We start from the raw sequence: 24707 nt of genomic DNA, 5'->3' as shown, positions 1-24707 counted from the left end.
ACTTGATAGCTTGAGATGCCATGTTACACTAAGAAATAATAAAATATATATATCAATTTCGAAATTTTTGATCGTTCTCGGCATAAATTCCACCTCACAGACACGTATTAATGCGTATACTTTAATCCTAGAAAAGGATTTTCAAATCTGTGAAAGAGAAAAAATTATTTGTTATACAAAAATTATATAATTTAGTCGGTAATACAGATGACTTTAGGATCCCCTTAATAATATATGCTAATGAATTTTCTGATGCGAGAAAATAATAAATTGTATATGTTTCGCGCGACTGACACTTATCTTTTCTGTTTTACTTTTGCAGGTCACTAAATTCATCGCCAGACAGTTTCAATGTAGATTTAAATGTAGTGATATAATACATTATGCACAATGTCTCTTAATCTATAAACATTTGCAACAAGAAGAGAATAATAATAATATATATATTAGTAGAGCAGAGCAAAATACGTAAATTGATTTAATATATCACGTCTTGGTAACATGACTTAGATTATAATTATACGTTAAGAAAAACATCAAATATTTTTTAATGATCGTGTAAATGTATACGGATGATATATTGCAATATATACATACTGTCTGGTAATTCTACCGATAATGCTCGTGAACAAGTAGAGTGGACTAAACTGAATCGAAACATACCATTTTGCAATTTTCGCAATAATTAACGAGATATTCATTTCTAAAGATCGCCGAATAAGTGCATATCCACCCAGTCTATAGCCAAATGCAAACACACGGCTTGATACGACGACCGTTCAACGCAAAATGTCTGTTTCGTAGTTCATCTGTTACCAAGACCGCTTGTAGATAACTCCTCGCGTGCCTTCTAGCATCCTACGATGGTGGGTCCTTTCGCCGCACGCTTATATTTGGCGATAGCCGTGCTATTCGATCTCTAAAAATTAATATATCGTTAATTATGGCGAAAAATCCGAAACACCTTGTATATAGTATATTAATATGGTTCATCTAAAATTGATAGAACAGAAAATTAATAAATAATGTCGCCAAGAGATCAAGACTTTCAAGAAATAAAAGAATGATTTTGTGATGGTATAAGCAAGATTGTATGTACAGTGTAGAAGCGTGCAATATGTCAGAACTTCAGGCTCAAGCTCGGCTGAAAAACTAGAAGTTCGAATTTTGTCAAGCTCGAGCTTCTGTCTAGTCTGAAGCTCGATACGATTTAAAATGTTTTGAATCGAGACAGTCAATGTCTCTTAAAATCGATATTATAAAAACAACAGCATCGCATGAATATAAGATGTGTTCAAAAAGATGTTATTACTGTTATTAATGCTATTGACACGTGTTACAGTACGCGTGTTATATAAAAAAGCTCTGATTACAGAATTTTTAATTAATTGTTTGATTAAGATATTGTAAAGAAAATAATAATTGCAAATAAAAAGAGTATTCATTATATATAATAATGAAATAATAATGTAATAAAATAATCTAATCTTCCCGAGATCTTTTCAAAACACTATAATTTGATTCACTTTGGGTCAATCATTTTGAAGAGATTTTGTTATCGATTTTGTTATAGCTTTATTGTGTCTACTGGGTACAAGCTATTCAAAAAATTCAGTGTGACCTCATTCTGACTTTGGTAATGCCACCCAATCTTGTCAAACGGTACGATCAGTAAATAGACCTTCTTAAACTCTATAATTTTTATCTAAAACATTTTTCTGTATCTTTTATAATTTTTCAGATATTTCGATGTGTGTGTGTGTGTGTGTGTCAAAGTTAAAATGAGATACCCAGTAATGCATTTAGAGAGAGAAATTTCATTAACGCAGGATTCACGTGCGTGCCGGCGCAGTAATATTATATAATAATATTGACTGTATAATATTATATATATAAGTAATATTGACTGTGTACTGTCTCGAGCCTAAACGGCTCGAATTCGTATCGAGCCTCTCGAGCCTAATAAGTTCGATAAGCTAATCTCAGGCTTTTTTCTTCCCCATTTCTTTGATTTCATTTGTTCCCACTCCTAGTAAACATCAAGTCTGAGAAATATAGAACTATCGAGCTCGAGCCTGAGTTGAAGATATTTTGCAGACCTCTAGTACAGTGGGTCACTGAAAGGTTACAAAACTTTTTTCCGATAGGTTTCGGAATACAGTCTGTTTACCGGAGCGATTTGTTCTTACCTATGAATCTAACTATAGTTACGTCCAACCATCGATATATAGTACTAGGCGAAGCATTAGCATCGAAACCACCTTGGCAGACCTAGAAAGAGCTAGAGCAATACTTGGGGTAGTAGTGAATCATGTAATCAAGAGCCTTGAGGCATTAAGTTGATACATCTGTCCTCAGAGTTACTTTTGTACAAAATACACGTAGAAACCATATTTCAAATTTTATTTTGTATTTAATAATTAATAATATGTAAGTTTAGAATTATTGTATTGCATTAGTACCAGTCAATATTTCTGTGATGGCTCCTGACTTTTTTTAAAAAATACATTTCCCTCTTCTGAAACATAATTCGACCAATAGGACAAGAATAGAAAGAGAGTTCCGTGCCCAAATATCTACCTTTCTCTTTTTAGATCCGTCAAGACGAAAGCTTTCAAGCATCATAAAAAGTATTTAATGAAAAAGTATTTTCTTATAGCGTTTTGGAAAGCTCTCGATAACAGCTATTAGATTCTGGAATCAGAAGTAGATGTTTCATTTTAAAAAAATCGATGTGACCTTGACCTGACCTTGACGACGCCACCCAACGTCAAATTGATAAGATCAATAAATAGATCTTTTGAATAGTTACAAGTCCTACAACTTTTGTCTGAAATACTTTTCTGTAAAACTTATATTTTCCGAGATGTTCAGGTGTCCCGACTTTTTTGGGACATCCTATATATTGAGTAAGAATCCTTTGAAAAAGAAAACACTATATTTATACGTATGAAAATAACTTAACTCAAAGTATCTTGGTAACTGTGTAAGTACAAACTTATACATTTTTAAGTCTTTGTACATTCAACTCAACGTATTGCAATAAATTCTTCTATACTTTATATAAATTTTTGTATTAAAAAAAAATATATATATGTATATATTAATCACAAAAGCTTTTGAAAATAATTAAAAGTTGAGTGATAAATAAAATAAATAGAATAATTGTTATACTGAAATAGTTTTGTAATATACGTACGTGTAGATGATTGTAGACGAAAAAGGTTTGTATTGTTCACAATTCTACCTTGTTCTTCCTATAATTTTTCTTGCAGCTTTATGCATACGCATGATGGAGAGAAAGAACAACCCAAATAATCACGCTATATATTTTTCCCATGTTCTCCTTCAGTATTTAGTAATTTATTATATCGTTCTTTTATTCCTTTACACAGATGTTTATTTATGATCTCGATGATCGTACGAAACGGTGAACATGTAAACTAGGTATAATTACAAATAATAAAAATAAAAAGCCTCTCACAAGATTTTCGTCCTCCTAAAAACGTTCAGCGCTATTAAACTTGTTTTTATATATTTATATATAAAATACATAATAGAGGCTCGCACAGGGTCCATTATCATACTTTTTATATCTATTCTTAAACGGCCGTTATGTAATATAAGACGAAACCGTTCTTTGTTTTTTTTCTCACCGAACCAGTTAAATAATTACAAAAATCCGTTTCTTGCAACTTCTATGTCTTGTCACAATCTATTATAATACAAGAATCTTTTACTTTGTTTTTCTTAAAGACGCATTAAACTTACAATCTTAAGAAATTTACACAGAGGTTTTAACATCATGAATGAAATACAGGTATTATGTACAAATATGTATATATCTTTATATATATATGTATGTATACGTATATATGAATGCATATATGTACACATATATATATATATAAATTTTAATATGATCAGCTTACTCTTATTTTTTTATGTAATGTAGTGGTGTTTCAATAAACTCAATAAATGATAAATGCAATCTACGTTTTTTGCGAAGTAGTGAATATTCGAGAACATAAAATACTTGTCATCACTTAGACGCTTTAAACCGTTCAAAATAAAATAAAAATTTATTTTACATAAATTACATATCAAGCTTTCCGATTTAGCCAAATAATAAACAATTCTTTTAATCGATTTTATTTAATTTAAGACTCAGAGAATTAATATCTTTTTAATAGTACCTTTTTTCGCATACACTATACATATAATATAAATAAAAATTCTACAGAAATTTTCCAGAGCAAACTTTGTTTAAAAGTAAATAATATTAGAGTTACGTCAAAAGACAACTTTGTCATTATGCGTTGCAATGATTATATTACATTTTACACAATATCACAATAAATTTTATTTATGTTGCATAAATTTGTTCATTTAAATTATGTTCAATTGAGATACTCGAAATTTGATACGTTTATATCAGGTAAAAGCTAAGGTTTGCCATGAGGTTTGCATAAAAAAGAAATATAATTTCATTCGCAGATATCAATAATGAAACTTTTGAATTATATCAGAATCAAAGAAAGAAAAAGAGGCCAATATTATGGTTATCATATAAAGTATAAGATCGTTAGGCCCTTTAAATTTAAATATCTTAAAGAATATTCGTTCGAAAAAGGGATGCCCACGGTACATAGTAGTTTTTGTCTTGAAAATGTAACCTGAAATTGATAAATTCATTTAAATGATAATATGATATGAAATTGCCCAATACCAAATTCCACTTTTTTATCGCCAGGAAAAGTGAGAAAAATCATGCTTAAAATTTTTCAGGTCCAATCGATCTTGGCTGTTTACTACTTACGATTTATCAATTTGTTGAAAGCTAGGATATTTAAACGTAAAATTATTTCATATAAAATATGTGAGTCGTCGAATTCAGATCTAATGTTAGATTTTCTAAATCCAAAACGGCGGGCGGTATGGTTCAATATGGTAGATCAAAGCGGAAAGTAGGTGGATTTTATGAAAATAAGTATTGAGATTTTTTAGCTTGCTGAATCCAAATATAATAGAAATCTTAGAATTTCAAAATTCAATATGGCGAATCGAAAAAAATCAAAATGGGAATATATTCTCGCCACCAGTTCATTGGTTATTTCTAGATTCGGCAAAGAGCGAGAGTGGTAGCATCTGTTCTACACTACAATAAAGAAGATATTATTAATATTTTTCGGTCCTCGCTATATTGAATTTTGAAATTCTGATATTATATTTGGATTCAGCGAGTTCAAAAACCTCAGGATATCGTTTTCATAAAAATCCATTTACTTTTCACTTTCAATCCTCCATATTGGATTTACCATTTTGAATTTCAAAAATCAAATATTAGATCTAAGGCCCTGCGCACAATGGAGGAAATATTAGGAACAGGGATAGATATTAAGATTTTAACCTATCTGATATTAGTTACATCAGAATACACAGTTTCTGATAGGTTGAAATCTTAATATCTATTCCTGTTTCTAATATTTCCTCCATTGTGCGCAGGGCCTAAATTCCGCGATCCCTAAAAACTATATATAAATTTTTAAATATCATAGCCTTCAACAAATTAATCGTTGATAAATCGTAAGAAGTAAGTACAACCAAGATTGATTGGACTTCGAAAACACATACACACGCGCGCGCACGCACACACACTTCAAACACGATTTTTCCGACTTTTCTTGCTGATAAAAAAGTGAAATTTGAACGTTAGTCCAAAAGTGAAAATTGGATGTTAGGTTTCATCAAACTCTGACTAAATTGATCAATTTCAGAGGTTCCATCTCCACGATATAGACCTTCATGTACCGTGGACATCCCTTTTTACTTACTTACTCCTTACTCGTTTAGCAATATTGTTACTGGTTTTGAGAATTTCTTTTTTGCAAGATACTTTTGATTGGAAGTCACACGCTAATGACAAAGTCATTTTATAAAGTTGTTTAATAACATGCCGCATTATTCAGAGAGCGTAAAAAATTGTTCTCCAAGAATTCTGACACATTGCAGAAGTCGAATGGCTAGGAGTCATCGAGCTAAAACTGATCTAAACTAGACGTCGTTAGATTTATGCAGTGATATGAATGTTTTGCTGTAAATGACGAACTCGCTAGCATGTATGTACTGTTATGTTTTACTAATTTCTGTCGATAGTTAGATTAGTTAATAATAAAACAAAGAAAGACGATAATATAGCCATGTAATTGCAATATGCAATTATAAGCAAAACATAAATTCCTAACAAATACATCTCATAATAAAAAGGTTTCGTTTTTTTTCTTTACATCCTAGGTCCTTGGTGATTTACGAAAAAAAAACATACAATAATTAATAATAGAATAATATAATATTAATTATAATATATTGATTATAATTAACTATAACGTCCATAAAGTATTTTCTTCGTTCTTTTTTTGTACACGTTTACTAAAAACACTTTTTCCACATTTCTTGTTGAGAAAATAAATATTAATATTAAATCTGAAATATCATTCTCTCTCTCTCCCCCCCCCTCTCCCTTCCTCTCTCTATCTTTCCCTCCCTTCCTCTCTCTCTCGTTATATTTTCTTTCTCTCATTCATTCACTCGCTCTTTTTCTCTATTTCATTCCTCATCATACACACAAATACACATACTTCCTCTCTTTCGCTCTCACACGCACGCACAAACTCATTATCACTTTTACATATTTGACTTAACTGTCTTTGTTTTGTATTTCACTATAGTTACAGTTTATATCATAATCTAAATTGGCAAAATGATTTGCCTAGTAAGTTTATAGGCCTCTTTTTTCTATATATGGAACATTTATCCTCGGTATCATTCTTCTCTAATTCCAATCCTTCAAACTGCATGGGCACACCTCACTCACGCACGCACGCACGCACCCATACATGCATGCATGTATATACATCCATGTGGATGTATTAGCACGGCAAGTGACTATAAACTTATACGCTCCCGCTTCCTTTCCGTATAATTCGAAATAATGTAAGTTGATCGCTGCTCACAAGATTAAAAGAGCTTTTAGAGGCCTGTTTCAAGAGGTCACCTGTGATGGCTACTGCTACTCTGGTCATTCATATCGTAAAGGACTTGTGCGATTGTTCTCGATGATTCAACATTGCTTAATGCCACGCCTGCCAAGTGGGGCTCGTACGCTCTAAGATGCCTGCAAATAATTCATGAATGGTCGCCAGACAAATCGCATATGACACAAGAATTAAATAATAAGACACAGAACAGCGAAAGTGCTTACCTTCTACCGTGTGTTGAGTATATGACTAGGTTTCTAAGAATGAGAGCTGCCGTTAGGCGAATACTTTTGGTCACTGGACCTTCGTTGTCATCCTGTAAGGTAAAGACACATAGTTGACAATCGATCACGCGTGCTGGTTTTCGCATAGACAACTGATGACAGTCAACGTGAATGAAATCACTGATCTTTCAAATACTAAAAAATGCTTTAGTTTGCAAAGGGTCTTGTGAAAAATGCAAGGATGTAATACGTATCTCCAAATTGTATGATGTTGTTCTATGAATGCGTTATGATAGTTCGTGTTAATGTGTAAGAAGCGCTGCAATTTCTCAGTGAAGCTGCAGTTCATTTGTCCTGAACAGTCGTATATGTCATTCGACGTGTCATGTAATAGATAGCAACGAATCATATTCTTGCACCTTAACCACGTTACAACAATATGACAAGGACGCACACATATCATATACAAACATATATCCAAACCTACAGATCTAGCACAACATCTACTTAGTAAATAGGAGTTCTGAAGGCTTCTCTGTTGCTCTATTGAAATGAACACTGTGCCAACATCCTCCTAACATGAATATTATAAGTCCGACGCATATAAGCATAATAAATGCTAGCTAAGAAATATAATGTCGAAAAAATAAAAATAAAAAAAGACATGCTACAACATAAACGGCAGGGTAAAACAAATGAAGGGTTCGGGGGAGGATGACATGGTGTGCAAAAACAGAGAGAATAAAAAAAGCACAAAGAAACGACAGCAGCGGCGGCACACTGCAGGAGCTGTAGCTGTGTCGTAATTTCCTTTTCAACTCTCAATACAATTTTTACCTGTTCTGGTGGAGAATTTTGCCCAGGTCTGGGGGAAGAAGAGCTTGAGGTGGCTGCAGCGGGCTTGGTTGGCCTTTGCTGCTTCGCCAAGAGAGAACAAGAAATTTCGTTAAATTAACCAGTCAAAATCATCAGCAGAATCGAAGACTGTCGGGTGATTTTACAGAATTGACTTTATATCAACAGAATATCAACATGGCAGGCAAAAAGATTGTAACATGTGTATTTCGAGATGTGTAATATGTGTATTAAATGCATTATAAGATAATAAATTTATGTATCTATACAGTTCGTATATCTATTATCGGTTTGCTATCGCAGGGAGAAAATTTACCTCAGACTAGATTTACGAGATTTATAGATTTACGAGACATACAGAATACATGTTGCTTAACTCTGTTTTTTCATTCAGCTAACGATTTTATCTTCACTTGTAGAAATAAAAGTGAAGATAAAATTATTTTTTTATTAAATTGTAATTATTCTACAAGTTACTTCTAATATTTTTCAGATCATTTTGTTTATGCTCTCGCTAATCTTTCATTTCCAATTAAGTATATTGATTAAAGTTATGTCAAAACATTTATTTAAATATAAATTTAATACATTGTACGCTGCCTTCCTTGTTTAAAGAGTGAGTGTACGCGATTTTTTAGCTAATTGTTTGTTACTATGTTATTTAATTTTGATAACAAATTTCTTATTAAACGTTTAATATTAATTTTATTTTATTTAATATATGTAGGTCACACACACATAGTTGAATAATATTTAAAATATATTTACTAAAGATATAAAACAAAACAAAAATAATTAAAAATATGATATGAATTTAGATGATAATAAATCTAATTAAATACGAAAATTCTTATATTTTTTTGGTCAAAGTAGATTTTAGTGCTTAAATATTTTCTGTATGAATTAATATATACATATATGTAATTCTGCAAATTGCGCACCGAAATTTTTTTCGGTCTTGAAACGCTATTAGAACTAGAGTAGTAATATTATTTTATTAAATTGATAAGCGCACACACCCACACACACACACACACACACACACAACAATTTAATATTTTTTTTATGCTAATAAGCATCTTTATAAGAATAATGAGATGTTAATGAGCTTAAAATCTGCGAATAATGTATTGCGAAAAATGTTGCCTTAGTCAGGGTCTGAACTTAGAACTCTCTCGACTTTCCGGGACGGGCATTATACCGAGTCTTGATGGTTGAATTTTTAGAATTATTAATATTCTTATAAAGATACTTATTAGTATAAAAAATTAAATTGCTTGTCAATTTAATAAAATGATATTACTATTCTGGTTCTATTTATGATGGTATTTGAAAACGAAAAAGATTGCAGTTTGTAGAATCAGATATATGTATAAATATATATATAAAACACAAAAAATATTTAAACACTAAGATTCGCTGTAACTAAATAAAGATAATTAATATTAAAAAATATTAATTATCTTTATACTGTATACTGTATAATTAATATATAATATATATTAATATACAAGGTGTCCGGAAAATTGCCTGCAATACTTCGGGAAATGATTTGGAACAAAAAGAAGGAAAAAAAAACTATATAAATATAGATCCGAAAATTAGTCATTTCCGAGTTATAATCACTTTTATGTTTAAAAAATTGTAATTTATTTTTCTTAATTACAATCATAATTTATTTTATAGTGTTTTAATATAAATAACTACATTTTGGACTATTTTGTTACCCAGAATGCACCATGTGGAGGCGTATTCCGCTTGGCATCCCTCTTTTTTTTATTTAAAAATTTTTTTACTTTACAAGAGGGATGCCAAGCGGAATATGCCTTTACGTGGTGAATCCTGGGTAACGCCAAAATAGTCCGAAATATAGTTATTTATATTAAAATATTATGAAATAAATTATATTTGTAATTATAAAAAATAAATTATATAAAAGTTCTTTTTGGATCCCGAATCACTTCCCGAAGTATTGCGGACGATTTCCCGGACACCCTGTATATACAAGGGTGATCCACTTAAACCGACCATTTAGAATATATCACTTATTTTTGATGATATAAAAAAAATGTTTCAAATGAAAATAGAACGGTTTCTAAGGGGACGTATTTTGGTCATGTTTTTTTTTTCTAGGTGGAGGCGAGGTATGAAGGTCACCTTCACTTTTTTAAATGGAATTGTATAATTTTTTTTACACAATGATTCCTTTAATTATTCTGTATATAAAAGTATTAAAGCAGTGATATAAAAAAACCAATAGTTTACGAGATACTTTATACTTTATTCTGGCACATATTGACATAAAATGTTAAATAACTCGTAAACTATTAATTTTTTGATAATCGTACTTTAATACTTTTATGAACAGAATAATAAGATGAATTAATTGGTGTAAATAAAACATATAATTGCTTTAAAAAAATACGTATGCAAAATAGAAAATTTTTTAAATAAGCAAATTATTTAACATTTTATGTCAATATATGCCAAAATAAATGTAAAATATCTCGTAAATTATTGGTTTTTTGATATTATTACCTTAATACTTTTATATGAATAATTGGAGGAACCATAGTGTGTAAAAAGAATCGTATAATTCCATTTAAAAAAGTGGAGGTAACCTTCATATATTTTTGGCGCCTCTACCTAAAAAAAAACATGACTAAAATACGTTCCCCTCGAAACCGTTCCACTTTCATTTGAAACATTTTTTTATATTATCAAAAATATGCGATATATTCCAGATGGTCGGTTTAAGTGAACCATCCTGTATATACAAGGTGTTTCGGACCACCCGTACCACCCTTTTATCTTCGCAAGATAAGGTTCAATCGTAAAAGTGTTCCAGACAAAAGTTGTAGGGTTTAAAGAGATCTATTTATTAATTTTATCAGTTTGATCTTGGGTGGCATCGCCAAGGTCAGGTCAAGACCACATCGATTTTTTAAAAATGGAACACGCTACTTTTAATTCCAGAATCCAAGCTGGTGTCAAGAGCTTTTTCAAACACTATAACAAAGTTATTTTTCAGTAAAGTACTATTCGAGTTATAAGGCATGAAAATTACAGTACCGCCGGCATTAGCATTACGCAAGGTGTCTGACCGACGGCTAAAACCTCTTGATAACATTTGTTAAGATCAAGATCATTGGCGATTATACCTCTTATTTTCATATTTGAATGAATCTAAAATTTTCATATAAAAATGAATTTTTAGTGCAAAAATGAAAATAAGAAGAATAATTTCCAATGATCTTGATTTTGACAAATGTTATTCAGAATATGATCCTGAACAACATTTAAGAAGTTTTAACCATCGCGTCGGTCGGACACCACGCGTAATGCTAATGCCGACGGTACTGTAACTTTTGAGCCTTATAACTCGAAAAGTACTTAATAAAAAATAACCTATTATAGTGTTTTGGGGGGAAAGCTCTCGACATCGCCTATTAGATTCTGGAATAAAAAATAGGGTGTTCCATTTAAAATAATCAACGTGACCTTGACCTGATTATATATGAAAAATATATAATTTTATAGCTAAAGATTTGTTCTATAAAAAGCCTTAAAACAAATTTTTCATCAGTTTCATTGTTTTCCTTAAAAAAAATTCCCAAAAGTTACCTATGATTTTTAGGCGGTCAAGATGGTGTAACCCCTTAATTTCATCGTATGGCAGGGCCAACGTACAATGTATTAATATTAAATACGTGTGGAAAACGAAAAAAGCAGTAAAATTTAATTCTGTATTCTCGATAGTTTCGGAATTTTAAAACATTAAAAAAAATTTACCATTAGCTCTTTAGGATTAACGAATTCCAGAGCATGCCGTTTAATAGCATGGAATGCCGCGTTGGGTGCGTATCCGGGATGATGCGGAGCTGGAGGCGTAGACGTAGAAACTTCGGTTTTACCCGTCACTGTCAACTGTTTCCTCCTCATTGACATTGTCTGAGGAGAGAAAAATGCGAATTGCAAATGTAAATCTCACGGTATCAAGTATTGTTCGATATAATTTTCATCATCCAATAAAAAAATCACGAATAGTAAAATGCAAGATTACTTACGTCCGCGTTACAATGCCTATCATAGAGATGCGTCATTAACGAGAACTTGCGTCTCTTGAGAGCGTCACAACTCGCCCACAGACACAATATCTCCTCACCACCATTCGGACAGTGGGCTTCGCAAACGTGAAGATAAACTTCATGCGGTGTTTTAAATTGTCTAAAATTATTTGAGATATTTTTCATTAAAATTCACATCTCATAAATATAACTATACTTTATTCGACAACTTTTACAAAATTGTTTAATAAAATTAATTTCAAAAATTTATCTTTGAACTTACCTAAGACAGCCCCGCCACTCACACAGGTAAGCGTTAGGATCGATTTTAATTGTAATGGTTTTGTTCTCCTGCATTAGCTGTGGTGTCTGCTGTTGCTGCTGTTGGCTTGTGGAGGGTTTCGACTCAGGCTCGGTGGAGGTCGATGAACTTACCGTCTTCATGATCTTGGTAGCGGGTGACGACTTGACAGTAGACACACCATGAGTAGCCGCTGCCTGATGCGGAGTTGTGGGCCTAGTAGGCGGCGGCGTGGACGCCGGAGTAGGCGTCACCACTCTGGACGGCACGCTGGTGGATACTGGAGTTTGCTGGGCCATCGCTGGGATTGTGACGGTCACAGTGTTTGGATTGGTCTGCGCTACCGAGCTGTTGACTATAATGGAGGCCTGCGGGATAGTGGCGGATGTGGGTACAAGAGGTGGCGGGATGTTGCCAAGCGCCGGACTCTGTAGAATCGGACGAGGAACCTGTGTCACGACCACCTGCTGTCCTTGCGGCGTCACTGCCACCATCTTTTGAGGAGTCGGTTGCGCAGTGGCCTGCGGTTGCAATATGATAATTGTCTTAGTACCAGTCCCCTGTTGCTGTGTTGTCTGCGCCACGAGGACGGTTTGCGCTTGACCCTGCACCAAGGCCGTCTGTGGTTGTGCTAGTACATAGTTTTGACCAGGTACACCGCCTGACACTACGTATTGCAGCTGTCCGCCCGCGCTCTGCTGTAAGAGCACTTGCGGTTGTTGTGGAGGCGGCCTGCCCTTCACCGATGTGGTAGGAATAATCATTTGATTGCTCGACGGGATCGTTTGCTGCACAACTATCTGCCTAGGCGTTGTAACTATAAGTTGTTGCTGTTGTTGCTGAAGCGACGGTGGCTGCGGCTGTGACGCTTGATTCATGCTTGCAATTTGATTAATGAATATATGAGATTCTTCCTTGATGTGTAGAGTCGGTGGCTCCTCTTTTATAAGAACTGGCGTCGTTTCCGTCTTTACATGAAGAGGAGGAGGAAGAGAAGTTGAAGACGCCGTTGCCACCGCCATTGTTGCTGTTGCTGGCATCGCTACCGTCGCTGTCGCTACCATCGGTACTGTTGCCGTTGCTGTCGTTATTGCCGTTCCTGTTACTGTCGCTGTCGTCGGTGCTGTCGCCGTCGCTGATGCTTCTTCTTTTATTATATCTTTGTTAACGTTCATTTGTTCTTCCAAATCGATTTCATCTTCTATGCAGTCTGCTGCCAGAGCAGCATACAGATTCGCCGCAGTGGAAGAAACAGTTGCTTTTTCGCTGTCCTTATCGTCATCCTGCTCCTCAGATTTTATGCTCGATACCGTAGATTCAGCTGTGGTCGAATCGACTGCTGGATCAGGAGACATTGTGCCATTGGAATACTTTGGCTTTTTGATATCTAGCTCATCTGACTCACTAGCTGATCTCTTGATTCCTCGTGGCGCCTCGATTAAGGTATCCTCGGACACTTCGTTCTGTATAATATTGCCGCTCTCTATCTCGGGCTTTATTTTCATTTCGGCGGGAGATTCTTTTAATACTTTCTTGAAGTGATTCTCCACCAAATCCATCTCTTTCTCGTTAATTGAATTCTTGCTGAGTACGCCATTCAGAATCGGTTCTTTATCAACCTTCCTCTCGAGCAAGTCCACCAACATCATACTCTGTAACGGCTTGTCTTTCGAGCCCACGCTCGATGAATCTTTAGACGAGCCGTCCTCCTGCGCGTCAATATCCATATTGTTGCTTGTCGGCGCGCCGTTAAGTAGGATACCTTCGAAACTTGTCGGCATGTTTTCCTCTTCGACCCTGAAGGAACAGTCTCTACTACCACCGATACCGCTACTCGACGCTAAAGAGTTATTGGTAGAGTCCGAATCCTCGGCGATGGAAGTGCATGTCATGCGTTGATTCATTTTGTTCAGTGTAGCGGTGGCGACGTTGACCGTCGTCAGGGGCGGACGACAGACCTTTACCGGTGAGGAGGATATGTGGTTTTCAGTCGGATTCACCACCGTGGTCGTGGACGTGATAATTTGATTGGTATTATCGTTATCGTTTATCTCAGTCTGGAACATATGAGATGTTTGATATAATAAGATATTATGCAAGGTTTCGTCAAGCTGTAAACTTATAAGAGCGATCATTACGTACCTTCTCACAGTTATTAGTCACAACGAATTTGGCCCCATTGAGCCTTTGTATCTTTTTGGCAGGAATGGGTGTGATTGCCGGTTTTTGCTTAGTGTTGATGAGAGTCTTTGGAAGTATTGTGGCTGGGGTGGCCGCGGGTGCAGCGGGCTGTATTATACTCGTCATCTGTTGCTGCAGTAATCTCTGTTGTTGCTGACGTTGGGCAACCTAGAAAATATCCGTAATAATATTAATCGAGAATCAATATTTTCAAGTTTTTCCCATAATTGTATCACTTTTCACGCGCTCACAACAATTCTATTATATTTGTAATAGAATAAATATCAAAAGAACAATCGAAGTCACCAATCAAAAACCATGCTGTTGTTAGTACTTGATATTACGAATACTTTCATTTAAATTTCAGAATAACACTGTTAAATATTGCTAATGGCTCCTTTATTGTAATATATATTCGTCAAGAAAGGAAGGAGAGAGGACATTCTCTGGTCTAAATTCGTATTCCAAAAGAACAAAGAAATACATAACAAAGTTTGAATACATCAACCAACACTACATCATAAGCAAACATTTTGACAAGTAGTACTAAAAAAAAAACGTAAATAATAATCTATTATATATTCCTGCATAGTTATAACCTGTAATAATTTACTAAAAATAGAAAAGTAGTTTGATGCGAGATTCTTGTGTAATATATTTTTAATAGATTCTATAATAGCTAAACAAATAAAGTTAAAACTTATTTTGTTTATACAATAAGACAATTACAATTCACACGTATGTGATAATTTATATAGTAGTTCCTCTTTATTTTAGATTACGTTATTTACTACATATGTAATTAATTTTAAACACACTTAATACATTTTCTTATTATATATTCTTCGAATATTGTAATAAATCATATTGTAAAAACATTAAGAGAACGAAACTCTCAAGATCTCGATTTAGTACTTTCCAGACAAAAATAGAAAAACCTCAAAAAAGTAAACTACTTATTTTTGTTAATATACAACAATGATACCTGGTTGCTGGTTATTAGCTGATTGGCACTGATGCTGGATGCGATGCTAGCAGTAGTGTTTGTTACGCAGGCAGTAGGGGTAGACACACAAGTCGCAGCAGCACTGGGCATGCAGTCGCTGCTGACTGTTACCTTAGTAGCCAATAGGCTTTTTATTATGGAACTCGATGTAGTGCCACTTCGATTATCTTCTTTAGCAACTACCTGGACACATTGTAACTGTGGCTGCAGTTGCGGCTGCTGCTGCGGCGGCGTTTGGGAGCCGCTTGCTAGCAACGCTTGACTCAGATGCGGATGTGATACTGATACCTAATCGACAAGGAGGCAACATACAAATTTCAACCACCACAGCGAATTACAGCATCGGAAAGTATAGTTCAAGCGTTTACATGAGCACATGCTGCGATATATCTCGTATATTATAGCGTAGCTACTGTTTACGCAGTCGGAAGAAGCGTTTGACAAGCGTAAATCACAGACAATATATTGATTCCTTGGAAATAATTCTGGTCGATATTTTCCATAACCGCAGCGATGATTACGAATAGAAAATATGTAGTATTTCATCCTACATAAAATTTTATATAATAATAAATAATTTATCAAATAAACTGAAATTTTTCGCAAAAAAACAATGAAACAAACATTGCTCTTATAATTACTCTACTTATCTACATCTCTCTCATCTACTCTTTCAACGATCACAAAACGTTAAATTGAGGATTCACGAGACATGCAAAAAGAACTCTCTCACCTCTGTGTTACAAGGAAGTATCTCTAGCTCGTGTTAAAAGGGAAAACCAACAGTAAGAATAGCATTACGAAGTTACAATACAACCAAAGTGAGAACCAAGGTCATAAACGAGAATGGCAGAGAATGGTATAGAGAGAGAACTAGGATTCGGACCCACCTGACTTTTAGAATCAACCTTGGTCACTGGATTTTGGGACTGGCTCGAGGTGTTGTTGGACGGGGGTTTCGGCGGTGCGGACAATTGGGCCTTGAGGATGGGAGACGCGGGAGTGGAGGTCGTTTGCGTCCCGAACGACGCGGCGGGACTATCGACCTGGGGAGCGGCCGTGCTATCGGGTGCGGGACTTATATTCTTGACTGTACGCTGTTGAACGGGAAGCACCTTTACTGGAGTAGTGTTGACCGCCGGAATCGGGAGTGTATTAGTCGCGACAGCAGCGGTAGTTTGGCTCGGATAAGTGATCGGCGCGGGTGTGGCCCGTACTCGGATGCCTTCGTAATACTGGGTACCGGTATTTTCGCCTTTCAACGGATTCGGCCCCACAATATTGCCGAAAACGGATCTGTACAGACAATACAGCGTTTATTAAAACAAACGTATATTAATGCGACAACAAGGATTGTGATAATGATTTATGTCTCGAAGTAATCACCTGACGCATCTGGGAAAATGCAGTGGTGCTATCACGCCTCGTCTACCGATCTTCGTGCAGCAGCCAAGATACTTTTTATACAATTCCTCTTGTTCAATGCGTACACCGGGTATGAGTTCAAAAGTCGCTTTCACCCAGCCTAGAGCGAACTGTTCGTTCTCTTGAATAATCTGCTGATGCGCATTTTGTTGTTGAATCGCATTAGCTGTCTCCACCACTTCTAAATAAACAGTGAAGAAACAGAAATGTAGAAAAAAGAAGAATATGCGACTTCATTATTAAACAAAAAGCGAAAAAAATTTCGATCACATACTGTGCGTTGTCGACTTGGTCGAGGTCGCGGCGGGAGTCGTAGGTCGAGAAGACGCTGGACTGGCAGGTGCTGGTATCGTGGTAATCGTTGCCGGCGTAGACGGAGTGGACGCGGACGCAGTCGTTGTAGCTGGTGTGGCAGGAGAGGCGGGGACAGAGCTTTGACCTGTGGTGTTCTGCTGTGCCGCTACTGTCGACACTGTCTCAACAACTCGCATGAGAATACAAGCCTTTGGACCGTAGCTCTGCGCTTCCACAGTGACAAGGGCGACCAACGTATCGATGGCACCGCGGACCCGCGCGACGCTAGTGCATGGTCTCTCACCCAGCGACGTTAAAGCGTACAGACATTCCAAAGTATACACTAAGAGGGCTATGTCACTTAGAGCTAGAAATCTGCAAGCAGACACAACGAAATTTCGCACGTTTTGTAACGACGCAACGCATTAAAAATACTCACGATCATTATCAATAGTATTGATAAAAGGTATCGTAATTGTGTAAGTTTTCAGAAAATTATTAAATATTATTTACAATTATTTGTATACAACAGTTTTCTTATTGATTTTAGATTGAAACAAAAAAATTTGTTTTTAACATAACATAAACTTTTATTTTTAATAAAACATCTTTTATACACGTAATTTGATGACTTTATATGAAAAAATGTCGCAAAATATTTGCCCAAAATATTCAATTACAATCTTTTTCATTAGGAACTACATTTTATGATTTGTTTCAATTAACAGAAATTTCTAAAAATTAATTGATTTCTACAATACATTACCGAATGAAAAGATTATATAAATATACATATACATATAATGTGTGTACACTTGCCTGCATATAAGTTCATATACATTGTCTGCCAGACCAAATGTGACAATTTCTTCGTTACTGTCTTGCTGACTAATCTTGTTGAGCACTTCTAGACAGGATATAACAATAAACCTGTCCTGGGACTCAATTCCCTTGGCCACGCACGTTAGGACAACGTTCGTTATCCTCTCGCCGGCTTCCTTTAAAATAACTTCGTTCGCTATGTTCCCTAGTATGTCGAAGCCGAGCTGATGCAAATTGCTCCACCTCGCTCTCACGCACAGCAGCACGAATCGCAGGAAACACCGGTTCCTGCCTAATACCGTCGCGTTCTCTGGCGTAAAGCTAAGATTCCGTAGGATCGAGGCGATTTGCAGCACGCGTTGCCCATATGGATCCTGTGTACCTAATGTTCGGCCGACGCAAAACAGATCCTTGTCTTCTTCCTCGAACTTGATAGAATTCTGATTCTGATCTTTCAGATTCTCGTCCGAGTGTAAGACAAGTAAATCTAGCCGTGGGCAATCTGGAAGTATCTGCAATATACACAATGGTGTTTAGGTCCTTGAGAACAAGGAAAAAATCGTCAAATTTTTTAGAGTTCATATTACGTCATTGATAATGAAGAGGCTCTAGATTAAGTTCGATTTTTACACTATTTACTAAAATTTTGTAAAAAGTTTTCGAGACTATATATATATAGAGGACTTTTATTTAAAATTCCAAGTAAAATTAGAGAATTTTTAAATACAACTTTAAAAGTAACACAAAAACGAACTGTATATTATAAATTGATACACAAAAAAATTATGTTGTATTAACAGCATAATTTAGCCGACAGCAAACTAAATGAAACTAATCTTGTTAATTCGATGACAGTATTAATCAAATAAATATAATTTTATTAAAACAAGAGCATATCATATTTGTTTCATTAATATTAGGAGGTGTGATTTAGTTTTGAGGGTTTTGTAAGAGATAGAGCGTTAATGTCAGTGTTAAAGCAATGACATTCCAATCACAGCTATTACTTCTTAATGCTTTAATATTACTCCGTGATATTTAGTCGTTTACTAACAAAATAGACGCAGTAAAGATCGTGTTTATTATGTCATTTAAAAAATGGAGCTTCCTAAAGAGCATTTTCGACATTACTTTTGTTTTTTAATAAAAAGAAAAGTAGCTGAAGGTCATAGAACTCTGATAGAAACTTATGGTGATATTTCTCCATCAATTAAGACATGTAAATATTGGTTCTATCGATTCAAAAGTGGTGATTTCAATGTTAACATTCAATGTTAATAAAAGCTGGAAAATGTAGATTTGCAAGCATTATTGGATGAAAATCCAGCACAATCCACGTCAGAATTTGCTAGAAAATTAAATGTTAATCGTACAACAGTTATTAAAAAAATTTTTTTTAATCAGCCACTTAAAAGCTGCCATTTCATGCCAAAAAAACAAGCGTAAAACACCCCTAAATTTTCATCAAAAAATATTAAAAGTTAGAGATCGCTAGTGAACGATTTAAAAATCAAAGTTTTGATTTTCCTTAATACATGTTTTATTTGATGCAAAAATGGCTTAAATCAGATTTTAAAAGTGGTACTGTTTTTTTGGTCGCTGAATACGATGCAGTAATTCATTTACTCTACGATAAACGCGTTATTAAGAAATACAGCCCGATTAATGTGAAAAAAACAACCAAATTTCGAGTTCAAGGTCGATTTTAACAACGTTCTAAACGTTCAAATGGGTCGTTACCCCTCTCGAATTGTAGGTCTGTTCACTCAGAACAAGATCCAGTTGGAATTTTCCCGGGACCTCTTACAAGGCCTTTAAAAGTTGCACTTAACTGGATTATGAAACGACGAAATTTTAAGGACAGAAAAAGATTTTTTACAAGTTCTAAAGTATATCGCTTTGTGGTTTTAACATCCTCAAATCAAATGCCTCAATTTGACAATAAAGAATTCTTTATTAGAAAATAAAATGAATACATAATAAAAAAATATACTACATATGTAATTCATTTCAATTTACTAAATCATGTTTTTTTTATATTAGGTACTCATTTCATTTTCTAATAAAGAGTTTTTTAAATTGGGGCATTCGAGATTTGAGGATATCAAAACCACACACACACACACACACACACACAAATCGATATATTTTAGAACTTTTTTAAGGATAGAAAAAAATTTTTTCTATACTTTAAAACGTCTTATAATCCAGTTAAAATGGAATTTTTAAAGGCCCTGTAGAAGGAGGTCCCGGGAAAAGGATCTACAATTTGAGGGGAGTAACGATCTATTTGAACGCTTGAAACCTTGCTAAAATCGACCTTAAACTCGAAATTTGGTCATTTTTTTCACATTAATCGGAATATATTTCTTAAGGCGTATATGGTAGGGTTATAAATGAACTATTGCATCGTATTCAGCGATCAAAAAAACATACAGTACCATTTGAAATCCAGATTAAACCATTTTTGCATCAAATCAAACATATATTAAGGAAAATCGATACTTTGGTTTAAAAATCGTTCACTAACGACCTCTAAATTTTAATGTTTTTTGATAAAAATTTAGAAGTGCTCTTTTGGCATGAAATGAAAGCTTTTGAGCTACGTAACCGATTAAAAAAAATTTTTTTTCTTGACAGTCTAGTGTGGTGTGTGTGGAGTGCAAGTGTGTGTGTGCGCATGTGCGTGCGTGTGTGTGCACACAGGGTAGGCCATTTTAATCAATATGCGCGAATATCTCGAAAAGAAGAAATTTTTTCAAAAAATGTTTCAGACAAAAGTTTTATGGTTTCAAAGAGGAAAAAAGACGGTTACCTTGGTTCACCTTGATAAGAAGTCTTTAAGGTCAGGTCCATGTTACAAAATTTTTTTAATGGAACCCTCCATTTTTTATTGCGAATTTTTGTAGTATTTCAAGAGCTTTCCAAAATACTATAATAAAGTATTTTTTCGTTAGGTACATTTCGAGTTATGAGGTTCGAAAGTTACAGTACTGTCGACATTTGCATTATCCAAGGTGTCCGACTGACGGCTAAAACCTCTTAAATATTGTTCAGGATCGTGACTTGAGTAACATTTGTCTAGATTGGCCATTGGAGTTCGTACCTTTTATTTTCATTTTTACATAAAAATGAATTTTTAGTGCGAAAATGAAAATAAGAGAAATAATCTCCAATGGCCTTGATCTTCACAAATGTTATCCAGGTCATGATTCTGAACAACATTCAAGAGGTTTCAATCGGACACCTTGGATAATGCAAATGTCGACAGTACTGTAACTTTCGAACCTCATAACTCGAAATGTACCTAACGAAAATACTTTATTATAGTGTTTCGGAAAACTCTTGAAATAAGCTAAAAGAATTCGCAATAAAAAATGGAGTTCCATTAAAAAAATTTTACGTAACATGGATCTGACCTTAAGGACTTCTTATTAAGGCCAACCAAAGTCACTGCCTGTTTTCCCTTTTGAAACCATAAAACTTTTATCTGAAACATTTTTTGAAAAAATTTCTCCTTTTCCAGATATTCGCATGTATTGATTAAAATGACCTACCCTGTATATATATACATATATGTATGTATGTATATACGTGTATACACATACGCAGTGTGTCTTATTTAACCTTTGCATCGAAATATCCCGAAAAGTATAATAGATACGGAAAAATATTTCAGATAAAAGTGGAACGGTTTCGGAAAGGATGTATTTGTTCTTTTTCTGTGTGGAGACGTCTAAAAGATATAAAGGTCGCCACCACTTTTTAAAATGAAATTATATAATTTTTTTCCTTAATATAATTCCTCTAATTTACCCTTGCATATAAAAGTATTATGTAAAAAAATATTAAAAAATCGATAGTTTACGAGATATTTTTATATTTTATATTTTCTAATATTTTATTCTGGTACAAATATTGACATGAAATATTAAATATATCGTAAACTATTAATTTTTTGATAATCGTACCTTAATATTTTAATGAACAGAATAACGATATGAATCAATTGGTGTAAACAAAACATATAATTGCTTTAAAAAAATATATGTAGGTGAAATAAATGATTTTTTAAATAAGCAACTATGTGTGTGTTTTTTCTGTACACTAATTGATTCACCTTATTATTCTGTTCATAAAAGTATTAAATTACGATTATCAATCGAAAATAGTTTATGCAATATTTAATATTTCATATCAGTATGTGTACCAGAATAAAGTATAAAATATCTCGTAAACTATGTCATTTTTTTATATTTCTACCTTAATACTTTTATATGCAGACTAATTAGAGAAATCATATTAAGTAAAAAAATCATACAATTCCACTTAAAAAAGTGGAGGTGCCCTTTATATTCTTTTTAGCGCTTTCACGAAAGAGAGAGAGAGAGAGAGAGAGAGAGAGAGAGAGAGATATGACCAAAATAGATCCCTCCCGAAACCATTCCTTCGAAATCTTTTTCCGTATATTTTATACTTTTCGAGATATTTCAATGTGAGAGATAAATAGGACACTCTGTATGTATACCTATAGGCAAAAGATATGCATATTTCTCACCATTTCGACATCATTCGGCACCGTCGGTTCCTCGTTCTCTGTTGTCAATGCAATAACGTCTTGTTTGCTCTGCTTCTCCTTCTCAACAGTCTTCCGCCTAGAAAACGTCGACAGACTACTGGTGAGCGGCTTTTTCATAAAGGTCCTCTCGTCCGTGAGGTCTATCACATCCTGGGAATCGAGTACGTCCGACCAGAAGGAATTTATGGAATAGTTACGAATACGCGAGTACACCTCGATGAAGAGTTGCCGCGTGCCAGGAGAGTCAAAGACACCGGCGTGCGCCAAGAGGATGTTCACCAGACGAGGATACTTGTCGAGCCGCAGGGTGTGTTTGCCCTCATTCGACAGAAGAGTGCAGACATTGATGGCAAAGTCCTGCTCGTTCGGTAGCGGGGACAGGAGCGATAACGCGAGCTTGTCATAATTCGAGGATTTGTAAAGGTCCGACGAGAGTCCATTGTAATCACGCAGTGATTCTAAAAGCAAAGACAAACAAATGGATTTATTCTATACGTGCAGAAAAAAAATAATTTTACTTGAACCAATTCTACTTATTCAAATATTATTCATAAAGCCAATCTCTTCCTAGAAGATTTTATGTGCAAGTGGAGAGAGAAAAGAAATATCTCTTTTAAAAAGTTGACTTGATTTAAAACAATTATTATATAACGTCAATATACTTTGTAGATTTTCTCGATAAAAAAAATCTCTAAAAATTTTTATAATAATTTTTTTTTTAATAAAACGTGTTCAATGCTTTAGAAAACTACATTTGTTAATGTAACACAGCAATAGAATTTAAATAATCAAAAATATCAACTGATTATAATGATAATTTTCGGAACGTAAAAAATCATCATTACGGGATACATATTCAATAATACATCGCATTATATTAATTCTATTTTCGTTATGATTATATTAATATCAATGGATATCGCAGGTTTACTTTGGGTGAATGGTTGTGAAGGTCGTCGTGCAAACGTTTACACGTTGTGTCCATGGTAAAACGTTCCGACAGTAAGTGTACAGCATACAATAAATTTGCCACGACGGTTCAATTAAAATAATTGAAATACACAGTTATTATCTTGCTAATTAAAATCAACTGCTTCTTTCAAAATGTACGTTATCTCATAAAGTCGATGTTAACATCGGGCGATTCAAATATATACTTTATACATATTTGTTTAAATTATACCTTTTGGCAACTGTACTGCAAATATATAATACATCTCTAACGGAGATATTTTAACAAATATACATAAAGTACAATATATACACCCAAATACTAAAAGAACACAATTCTACAAAATAAAACTCTCCCTTATAAAAAAGTGTCACGCCGCGCTTTTATAAAATGTTACTTTTGAAATATTCCTAAGAGAATATATGAAAACACTACAAATTTTAGCGAAATTGATAAAACTATTTTTGTAAATAGAATTTGGAGCAAAAAAACAAAAAGAACAGGTTTCACTTTTTAATATTGAGCGCATTTATATTCCTTGCTCTTTTTTTTCTATTGAAATTATAACAAAACCAGTTGACTTGGTTGTATCTTATTAGCGAGTTGATACATTGGACGCGATGTTTCTGTTCCAAGCTTAGTGATTATAGAATATCTTTTTGCCCATGAACAGGCTTTTCTCCGTTGCGAGATCTCTAACAATCGTCACTGTCGGAATTGTCATGCAGTCAATCGAATCCTACAGCGTTTGACGACCTGCTCATTGAGGCAGGTCATGGCTGGTTGATGCAACAAGAAAGCGGAGGCTAGCAACACGACGATATTGTCGAACAAGTACCCCCTGTCCCTTCCGTTTCGACGTAAAATTGGCGCTCTATTTTCAGAATATAATTGGCAGAGTTCTGGCTCTAAAGAGTTCCGGAGTTCCCAATAAGTTTAAAAAAAAGCGATTAAAAACTTTAGA

General features: G+C 34.3%; 1 protein-coding gene across 6 annotated transcripts in view; it reads right to left on the bottom strand.

Annotated features, from left to right (window-relative positions):
- Positions 1–6558: 6558 nt before the first annotated feature.
- The window catches only part of Bap170 (Brahma associated protein 170kD), an 86336-nt gene continuing 68187 nt past the window's right edge, over positions 6559–24707 (bottom strand). Inside the window, exons 5-17 of one of the 6 annotated variants that reach the window (XM_018512140.1) lie at positions 22771–23249; positions 18210–18724; positions 17371–17765; positions 17058–17277; positions 16562–16967; positions 15651–15959; positions 14627–14833; positions 12467–14541; positions 12184–12343; positions 11909–12067; positions 8099–8179; positions 7262–7353; positions 6559–7174 (exon numbers count right to left, since the gene is read on the bottom strand). In XM_018512140.1, coding sequence (XP_018367642.1) covers positions 7051–7174; positions 7262–7353; positions 8099–8179; positions 11909–12067; positions 12184–12343; positions 12467–14541; positions 14627–14833; positions 15651–15959; positions 16562–16967; positions 17058–17277; positions 17371–17765; positions 18210–18724; positions 22771–23249 — 5222 coding nt within the window. In that variant the 3' untranslated portion in view covers positions 6559–7050. The remainder of the gene's footprint in view (positions 7175–7261; positions 7354–8098; positions 8180–11908; positions 12068–12183; positions 12344–12466; positions 14542–14626; positions 14834–15650; positions 15960–16561; positions 16968–17057; positions 17278–17370; positions 17766–18209; positions 18725–22770; positions 23250–24707) is intronic. The other 5 variants (XM_018512141.1, XM_018512143.1, XM_018512144.1 and 2 more) reach the window with 5 other exon arrangements.

The sequence above is a fragment of the Trachymyrmex cornetzi genome, unplaced genomic scaffold (genome assembly GCF_001594075.2).
Source record: "Trachymyrmex cornetzi isolate Tcor2-1 unplaced genomic scaffold, Tcor1.1 scaffold392, whole genome shotgun sequence".
Lineage (NCBI taxonomy): Eukaryota > Metazoa > Arthropoda > Insecta > Hymenoptera > Formicidae > Trachymyrmex > Trachymyrmex cornetzi.
This window is presented reverse-complemented; position numbering and strand designations above follow the sequence as displayed.